Raw genomic sequence first — 10,159 nt, 5'->3', positions numbered from 1 at the left:
CCTGGACCACTGGTGCTGTAAAGTGTTGTGTTTCTCTTTCACTTTCTGGTTCACCAACCAATGACCACAGCCATGTATTTTTCAGTTTTCAAAGGGAGTTCATTATCATGACTTCTCATGCCATTTGCAGTTCTCTGAACTCTTGTCAAATCCCCTACCTCTGCAATCATTGACTAGTCCCTGATCAACACATTTATATATTTCATGACTTTCCTCACTCCCCCTAATCCTGTGCCCTTTTATTGATACTTCTACCATGGAAAAAGATTATGTTGACCTTATCTACATCTCTTAAAATTTTATGTATATTTTTATATTACTCCACCTTCTTCTTCACTCCATGGAAAGCAAGCCCAGCCTATCCAAGCTGTCTCCATGACTAAAATCCTCCAGTTCAGGCAACATGTTGGTGAATCTCCTCTGCTTCTCTCCAGTGCATCCACATAATTCCCATAGCGTGGTGACTAGAACTTCAAAAATACTCCAGGTGTGGTCTAACCAGTGTTTTCTAAAGTTCCTCAATTTTATATCCTATGCCCTGACCTATTAAGCAAGCATACCATGCACCATCTTCACTACCCTTTCTACCAGTGCTACCACATTCAGCAAACTATGGAATTGAACACCCAGATCCCCCTCTTCAGCAGTCATCCTATTAATTCCTATAAATGCACCCTTCCCCCAATTTGACTTCCCAAAATGTATTATTTTGCACTTGTTGCGGTTAAATTCTATACGGCAATGCTTCATCTTGGACAAACCTCTTTGCTATTCACAACACCATCAGCTTTTGTGTCTCCACTCCACCACTACATGATTATTTGCCATTAGCCATCTGATGTACAGCTTAGCGTCACTTTATGGACACACAATCAATCTTTATATACATGCTATCTTATGTATTTACATTTACTCTGTTTTTTCGTTATTATTGTGTTCTTTATCTTATTGTGTTTTTTTTGTGCTGCATCAGATCTGGAGTAACAATAATTGTGTTCTCCTTTACACTTGTGTACAGAAAATGACATGAAATAATCTTGAATCGACAAATTCACTAATTATGCTTTCTATATTCACATACCCATCATTAATACATATCACAAATAAGGGTCCCATAACCAAGCTCTGCAGAATTCCATTGGTAACAGACTTCCAATCAGTAAAGTATCTTTCCACCACCTCATCAGCCTCTTTATCATCAAGCTAATCTTGGATCTAATTACCCAGTTCAGTTGCATTCCATGTACCTTTATCTCCTGGACTAGCCTGCCTTGCAGGATTCTTGTCAGATACCTTACTAAAGTCTAAATAGACAACATCTACTACACCATCTTAGTCAATTATTTTGGAACTATGAAGAATTTGAAGAATCATCTTGAATGTTACAATGGAAATGAAGATTTGGAGGATGCAGTTGTCAAAACCATTGCATGAAAACAGTCCATTATCTGCATTAGGTGTCTATGCTGATTTTGTTCATTTGCAGTCAATCAAAAGAACGCAGCAGCATACATTGGATGATTTCCTCCATTTTATAGTACTGTCATAGTATTGCTAGTGTTTTAATTTGTTCTACATTTGTTTAAATACTAAATTTGTTACTCAAATGGTAGTTTTTTATACATTTTTAACTATTTCCATGAAACTTTGGCTAATTGGGGTAGCCACTTTACTGGGCCAAAATGTACTGGTCCTGATGTCTCCCAATTAACCAGAATCCATTGCATTAGACCAAGGCAATACAAAGTTGAAACATGTTACAGGAATTAGAGAGAAGTGACAAAAAAAACTATTGGTGTCTTTCAATACCAAGAAAAGCACAGTTGCATGAACTGATGAATGGGGTTTTCTTTGACCTTAAGAGTTCATTGTAGTTTTCCCATGATGCTTCCTTTTCCCATAAAGGCTCCACCCCCCAAGGGGCTTGGTAATGGAGTTCTGATTATGTTGCTGGTAGGTGGATTGGTCTGAAGTATCCCACACAAAAACAGAATGTAACCTTTAAGGTGTTGGGAGCCTGGTAGTTTTAGACCTCAGGCTTGTTAATTCCTGTTTAATTGATGTGTGAATAGAAACTAGTTTGTTTTATTTAAATTAATTGCTAGTCCTGTTATTTTCTTTTTTCCTACCTCCTTGATGGTTTGGCTAATGGTGGGATGAAAAACAAGTAGTGACCATATTTCTCAAATGGGCTTGGCCAGGCTGATGCCAGGAGGGTTTTAGTTGGGTTTTGAACTGGAGAAGGTGTAGGTGAGATGATCTAATATCCCATTCCTGGGATAGGATGGTGAGATAGGGAATGAGAATGGAACTGATATTGGTTCTGATGAAAGGCTTATGGCTATTTCACTCTCCAAAGATGCTACCTCACTAGCCAATTATTTCCAGCCCTTTTTCTTTTTAGTTCCTATTTCTAACATAAATTTGGGGAAAAAAACATAGAAATATTCACCACTACTCACTGAATCTGCATTGATCACCAATACTAATCCTACCTTAATTCCACATTCTCATATTCTACCACTCATCCCACATTAGGAATGATGAACCTACCAACCTGCTTGTCTTTGGGATGTGGGAAGAAACTGGAGGAATGTGATGTAGCCTCAAGAGGCATCTGCAAACCACCTGAGATTGTGATCTCTACTGCAGAGGCACTGTGCCACTGAAATCTGCTGATTTTTTTTTGCACCTTCTAAGGTGGATTTAAGAGAAACTACTCTGAGAGTGGTACTTGTGACTACAGCAGTACTGGAGTAATGCTAGACAGCAGTTTTGTGTTACATGTGACAAATAAAGCTAATTTTTAAAGAAAAATCTCCAAGGATGAGCAATGTGTTCCAGCTGGAGTGCATTGAAATCACTGATCAAATGTAAGGTTTTTGTGTGTACTGTGGCCTGCTGGTCAGTAGGTGGCAATCAGAGCTCACTCTGCAGCAGAGAGACTGAAGTACTTTTTAACCTGGACTCATTCAGAACTACTGTGTTTAGCAGTAGGAGGGGGAAGATGAATGTCTATTTTCATAAAGACTAATGATCTATGCCACGTGACCAAAAAAAAACTCCCTGTAGTTTGGACCAGAATAGAACACCCAAAAGCTGTGTGAAAGGTGAATTTGTCTGACTTGAGGTTGATTGGATCAATGAGCTATAGTTCAAATAATTTTGTATGGGATTATGCAATTTTTTTTATCAGATGCTTGAGTTTAGATCCACATAACTGGAACTGTGATTGTTTCTGCATTCACTATGGGACTGCAGGTTACTGGCTATCAGTTGTTTGTGTTTACAATGTGAGTTACAAATGGACTTGGATTCATATTTAAGTTCTGTGAGCTTTAGGCTTGTGTTGGAGGAATAATGTTGAACTTCTGCCTGGTAGGATATTCAAGAATTTCAATGTGACTGCTTTGGGAGCCATGTTGCAATATTTTGGGGCTCAAGTATAATGGCCAGTCTTTAATTCTTCATTCTTCAGCCTTCATTCCCTTGCATCATTTGGAATTCTCCTATGTCATGGTTCTACCTGTTATTCCTCCAATGGATTATTCATCCATTTGAATATTAACTGTCTGAATTACGGTGAAGCTGGAGGTTTGAGATTGAGCTCTGTTTATCTAAGAGCCTCTCATTGTAAATGTAGTAATTGGCTTTGAAATTTGTCCTGAACTTCTGAGGTTTAAAAAAAATTTGTGGTTAACCTTAAAATTGAAAGTTAATTACAACTGCTTGAGGTGTTTGAAGGTAAAATTGTGCCATGTTTGTGCCAGATTAAACAATGTTTCAATTCCTCACATGTTTGAATGTGCTGAAATGGCAGCTCAGACTTGAATTGATGTTTGATATTTAATGTGTGGAAAGCAAAGCAATTAACTTTTCAGGTGGATGATCCTTTGTCCTGATCTAAGCCTCTGACATAATGTTATGTTTTGCTTTCCACAGATGCTGCCTGACTTGCTGTTTCTAGCAATTTGTCAGATTTCCAGCATCCATCACATTTGAGTGATCTTTCTAATGTGATCTTTCAGCTAGTCTTGGGTTGGAGAAGACTGGGTTGGGATGAATATGTTGTGCTGAAGGTCCTCATTTAAAGGTCACAATCTAACCTTCCAGGTGGCACCCATTGAAACAATGAAAGAAGAAATTGCTGCCACAGTAGTTTTCATCACCCGACTAGTAAAGAAAAATGAGAAATTCAGCAAGCAGAAAATAGAGAAATTTGGGGACAAACTGACCAAGATATTGTTTGAAAAATACAAGAATCACTGGTACTGGACAGATCCACCCAAAGGACAAGCCTACAGGTAGGAATGGGCTGTTGTTTTGGTGAATTAACTCAAATGTGATTTGTAATAACTGAGGCTTTTGGTAGGAAGACCACGTTAGACCTGTCTGAAACTATTATTGGGTTTGAGATCTACATTGAAATTGAACTTAAGTATTGACTTTTCACTTCAAAGCCTGCTTCAGGGAAAAGATTCTGGTATTTTTTTTGTGGCTCCTAAGGTTGTATTGTTTAAAAAAAAAACAACTACAGTGACATAAAAATTGTATTTCAAACTGGAATGTCCATGGATTCTAATTACTGGAATGTTCCAGCCTAGTAACTGAACTGGTAAATCCTAATCTCATGATTCAAAGGACAGTTTAAATCCCACAAAAACTAACATCTGAATGTTAAATCTTCCATTTAAAACAACACAGTGATGGAGTTGCTAGCTCCCAGAAATGAGCATTAAGTTCCACAAAGGATGTAAAAACAAAAATCTAAATGTCTATTTAGAGCTGCAACAATTTGATTTTTATTTTCAAATATACTTCAGTTGAGCGAAAATTGGATTTCAATTAGTTTTCATCTGGAAATGATCTATTTCTCTGAAATAGAAGTTAATGGCATGAGATGTGGTTTTACTGTTTCTTCCACAGATTCAACTTGCCTTGGCTCTATTAAGTGACATTATTTTGTTGTTTCATCCTGATGAAATGGTTACTGTATGAGGAACGTCTGGCAGCTGTTAGATTGTATTCCTTAGAGTTCACGAGAATGTTGGGGGGCGGGGGGATATCTCATAGAAACATTCCAAAATGTCAAAAGGCCTGAACAGATTAGATATTGCAAAGTTATTTCCCATGGTAGGGGAGTCTAGGGTAAAATGGGCACAACTTCAGGATTGAAGGACGTCCATTTGGAACAGAGATGCGGAGAAATTACTTTAGTCAGAGAATGGTAAATCTGTGGAATTTGTTGCCACGAGTGGCTGTGGAGGTTAAGTCATTGGGTGCATTTAAGGTAGAGATAGACAAGTTCTTGATTAGCCAGGGCATCAAAGGGTATGGGGAGAAGGCAGGGGAGTGGGAATGACTGGAAGAATTGGATCAGCCTACGATTGAATGGTGGAGCAGACTCAATGGGCTGAATGGCCTACTTCTGCTCCTATGTCTTATGGTCTTATAAATATTTTCCTTCAAAGGTGCATCAGGGTGAACAGGAATCAGCCTCGGGATCCTGTCCTTTTTCAGGCCTGTATAGAAAGCAATATTGAATATTCGTCTCTGGAGCTACCTCAAGAACTCACCATCTGGGTGGATCCATATGAAGTGTGGTGCAGGTAATAAGGGTTAATGTTAAATTACCTGGCCAATTGATGAACCTGGAACTTCCCAGCCTTAATCCTACTCAGCTTGCCAAATGTATTAATAAGGAAAATAGGTTTGCTGATGTACAACGGGTGTTGGGGTGGAGATGCATCTCCTCCAAAGGAGGTGTAAGATGCTCCTCCTCTCCACTAGCCAGCAGGTCAAGCTTAGGCAAGGTGTAACACCTGCTTAGCCCCTCCCCAATCAGGGTCATGTGAAGCCATGTGAGCAGGTGGTCCAAATCACAAGTCTTGGTTAGGTGACCACTGATGCCAGGCAGATAATCTCCGAAGAGTATTGATAATGGCTGGAGTCACCTGTCTTGTAAAGACACTGCCCAGAAGGCAATAGCAAACCACTTTTGTAGAAAACTTTGCCAAGAACAACCATGATGGCCTACGTCCTACAACATGGCACATGATCAGAATATGGAGACTTGAGGAGAAGGTAGCAGGGTCCATCAATATTGCCCACACTTGTCTAGAATACTAACTGCTCATTATCTTCCCACCGAAGCAACTGGGTAGACCAAAATCTGGAGACCAGTATAAGGGGAGGTGGGATCTTTAGAAATCAGAGTAGCATAAAAAGTTTGTTTATTTGCCCTGGGTAAATCACTTGTCACTAGTTAGCAATACATGTCTCCATGGTTTCAAAATAAAGTAAATTTATTATCCAAGTAGGTATGTCATATGCTACCTGGAGATGCAATTTCTTGCAGGAATTTACAGGAAAATAAAGAAATGAAATAGAATTTACAATAAACTCTACATAAAGACTGATAAATAACCAAGTGCAAAAGACGAACTGCAAAAATACTGAGAACATAAGTTGTAATGAGTCCTTGAAAGATGCCCCTGTTTAATAGTTGCTGCTTTTTAATTTGAGACTTGTGTATCCAATGTGAACCAGGAGGTGATAAGTGTGCTCAAGTATGGGGAAGTGGGCATAAATGAGGGGATTGGAAGTAGATCAGAAAGGGGTAGGGAGGTGGGGGGTGGGTGTGAGGATCAGCTGAAATGGGGGGAGGGACCCCCAATAATTGTGCCTTTCATTTGTAGACTACCTGGTTGATGGAAATTTCTACTGGCCCCTATTTTGCCACCACTCATTATACTATCTTCTCTCACCACACAATCCTGATGTAGAATTTTGGCTCAAACACCACATGCTTTCCTTATTCCCCACACATCTTCCCCCCCCCCACCCCCACCCCCAGATATTGGAGCAGAATTAAGCCATTTGGCCCATCAAGTCTGCGCCACCATTCCATCATGGCTGATTTATTATCCTCCTTAATCCCATTCTCCTGCCTTCTCTGTAACCTTTGTCACCCTGACCAATCAGGAAACTATCGCCCTCTGCTTTAAATATCCACTTAAGTCATCCCCACCTACTGATGCTGCTTGACCTGCTGAGTTCTCCAGCAAATTTTGCTGAGCAGCTAAGCAGCACTGGTAGTTAACACTTAATCTGAGATCCCGTCTATTGGCAGGCCAGTGGAATGAAGCTGTTTTTGAAAGCACATCAAAAAGCCAATTTGATGCAATTGTTCAAAATATAAAGGCCTATGGGCTCACTTGCAGGAAAACTGGGTCAGTTGCAATGTCCCCTTTAATTTGTAATGACTGGTGTGCAGAAAAAAAAATCTGGTGCTGTGCAATTTTTTTGCCCAGTGACAACATGTGCACACTGAATTTTATATATGTATTAATTTTAACAGCTAGCAAAACACTGTCAATAACAAGTTTGAACTCCTCTGGGTTTGATCATTGGTCTGTATTTTCACAAAACATAGCAGACCTGTAGCGGATAATGAAGGATTTTCTCGCTGGAGCTTTTGCACACTGTCCATGTGTGACTTGCTTGCTAAATGGCGCTTTAAAAACTCGTTTCCAAATAGCACTCCACTACTTCCCACTTAAAAATTCTCCAGCAATCTTTTGCATCACGGCAATACACACAGGTCACACCAGTTTCTATATCATACGTAAGTATTTCTCATAGCTGCACGTTCCTGATCTCATGAGCTTTGTCAGCATCGGCTGCATCAGAAACCAGAAATGGAAGTGTGATTGTGTATGATCATGAAATGTACTAATGTGACAATGAGGTAGAGGGTGACAACTTTTGTGTGCAGTTTTAATTCCTTTGTGAGCTAGAAACAAATGATGTGTGCGCACGCCTTGGGGGGAACATTGGTCAGTTGAGTAGGTAATACATTGATCGTGCACTAACTCTTGTGTATTCCAGGTGTGGAGAGAAAAACCAGCCGTTCATTGTAACAAAACTGGAGGAAAAGAACCCAAATGCGAAAATCTCCCAGCACATCAGCAATGCTACGGAACGTGTTGCCTCTGAGGATGTACAAGAGAAATACTCAGATGAGGAAGGCTACAATGAGGAGCAGAATGTACTCTATACTGTGAGCAATGCCTATGGGGAAGCAGGTGGCTTCGGGGAAGCTGGAGATATGACCATACCAGTTGTGAGCAACCCAAACAGTATTTACCAGGTGCAAGACTTCAGTGAAGTAAGATATGCTGGTGAAGTACCCCAGGCCATCCCCACTGTGATTAATCCAAACAGCATCTACCAGGTACAGTAGATGAGTCAACCATCAGGACATGTCTAATATTGTCATTATAGGCTTAGAATTTAATGAGTTAAAATCATTTACTTGTCACTTAACAGATGCTGATAAGCATGAGCTTTTTTTTTAAACCTCTGGTGTTTGGTTGCCTTAGTGACCTACATTTTTTTGCTGATCTTCAGCAAATGATTTGGAAGCTTGTGTGTGCAAGTAATTTAAGTTGTTCACCTGAAACAAGAACTTGCCCTGTTTACAAATCTCCTTCATGAGACAGGACCAAAATGTACTGAGCTTGCTAGCTGCACTTCCCAGTTGCTCTTCGACTAATGACAACACAATATACCACATTGCCATTTACAGCAATGCTAGTGATGCTAAGTGAGCACCCATGATTGCCTCCCCATTGGATGGTAATTCTGCTAGTATTGAACTGAATGTGTTACTTGACATACTTTTGCTTAGTTTCTGGAAGAAGGCTGTTTACTCAATGTGAACCCAGAGATTACTGATTGAAGCTACCAGAAGCGACTGGCTATGTGGGGACAGTGTAAAAATGAAGTTTTCCTGTAACTGAAATGTTTGGCTTCTCAAGGCTAAGAATCATTGTTAATTTATTGTGGAGTTGAAGGTGCAAAGTGAATACAGTAGCTTTATTTGGGGATTAGTGTGAAATAGGTCCTTCTGTCTCTCCAAGCCATGCTGTCCCACAACCCTGTTTAACCCTAACCTAATCACGGGTTAAGTTACAATGACCAATTAATCAACCAGTGTGTCCGACTGTGAGAGCAAACCAGAGCACCAGGGGAAAACCCATGCGTTCCACGGGGAGGATGTACAGAATCTCCATACAAGAAGCTGGAATTTGAACTCTGTACCCTGGAACACCCTGGACTATAATAATGCTGCACTGATCACTACATGACCATGATTAAAACCATTTTTGACCAGTGTCTAGGAATGTAAGGGGTAGACAGCATTGCAAGCTATTGAGGATGAGACTAGGTATTCCACATGTCTGCGATAAATGGTGAAATATGATGGTGACAGTTACTAAATCTGAAACTGGAAGGGATCTTTAAGTACTCAAAATGCAGAATAGGATGGGAGGAATGGTACACTGAGCACTGTGACCGAGCAATGGAGAAATTCAGTCAAACTCCTGATGTATGCTTGAGTGCTGAGTGAAATGGAGATTAAAAAGTGGAGCTCCCTGAAGTCGTTTTTATGGAATCCCAAATAACAAGCAGTCTCTATAAAGTAAATGAGGAGGGGGAAATCTAAGTTTGAGGAATTGAAATGAAACCAACAATTGGGTGTAAGCTGTGCTGTAAATCCTAATGGAGAAGGACTTTTTGGGAAAATGCTTCCTTTGGCAGTGGAATCCCAAGGTTTCTGTTATAGAGCAACTCATTCACTGGGGTTCAAAACTTTAGATGCCATTTTATAATTACTATGGACTAGACTAGAGCTTGCTGTAATTTTAATTAGTTTTCTTCTTCTTTGCAGTACAACTACTATGCATATCCTGCAGCTGGCTGGCCCAGATTTGCTCCCAGGAAATCATTTGTAGAAGACTATAGTGGCTACTATGCTCCCCAGAAAATCTGTAATGGCTACTATGCTCCCCAGAAAATCTATAATGGCTACTATGCTCCCCAGAAAATCTACAAAATGTATAGAGTTTCGAATACGTTCACATTTCCCTACGTTGATCGTTATCATTGGGTGAATACCAAGCGCTGATCTCTCCTTATTCTCTCCTCTCTCTGTCTGTCTGTCTTATCGTAAAGTTAGCTTTCTGGCATACAGATGATCTGAGTAGTTTAGTGCTCTGACGTACGAAGGGAGATGGATTTAAAATGTTTCATTAATCTCAACTACATATTTACATGATTTCTTAACCTTGGACAAATTTTATTATACGTATGA

General features: G+C 39.9%; 1 protein-coding gene across 1 annotated transcript; it reads left to right on the top strand.

Annotated features, from left to right (window-relative positions):
* Positions 1-4,107: 4,107 nt before the first annotated feature.
* On the top strand, positions 4,108-10,138 carry LOC134340787 (maternal B9.10 protein-like). Its single transcript, XM_063038302.1, has 4 exons — positions 4,108-4,304; positions 5,472-5,609; positions 7,891-8,236; positions 9,737-10,138. The coding sequence occupies exons 1-4, from the start codon at positions 4,132-4,134 to the stop codon at positions 9,971-9,973; spliced, it is 894 nt and encodes a 297-aa protein (XP_062894372.1). The 5' UTR covers positions 4,108-4,131; the 3' UTR covers positions 9,974-10,138.
* The last annotated feature ends 21 nt before the right edge of the window (positions 10,139-10,159 follow it).

This window comes from Mobula hypostoma, chromosome X2 (genome assembly GCF_963921235.1).
Source record: "Mobula hypostoma chromosome X2, sMobHyp1.1, whole genome shotgun sequence".
Taxonomy (NCBI): domain Eukaryota; kingdom Metazoa; phylum Chordata; class Chondrichthyes; order Myliobatiformes; family Myliobatidae; genus Mobula; species Mobula hypostoma.
This window is presented reverse-complemented; position numbering and strand designations above follow the sequence as displayed.

What these genes read in the sequence shown, in the direction of transcription:
- LOC134340787 (XM_063038302.1), top strand. Translation starts at nt 4,132, where the DNA reads ATGAAAGAAGAAATTGCTGCCACAGTAGTTTTCATCACCCGACTAGTA. An exon ending in CCCAAAGGACAAGCCTACAG is followed by an intron (nt 4,305 to 5,471) that starts GTAGGAATGGGC and finishes TTTCCTTCAAAG; the next exon opens with GTGCATCAGGGTGAACAGGA. An exon ending in CCATATGAAGTGTGGTGCAG is followed by an intron (nt 5,610 to 7,890) that starts GTAATAAGGGTT and finishes TGTGTATTCCAG; the next exon opens with GTGTGGAGAGAAAAACCAGC.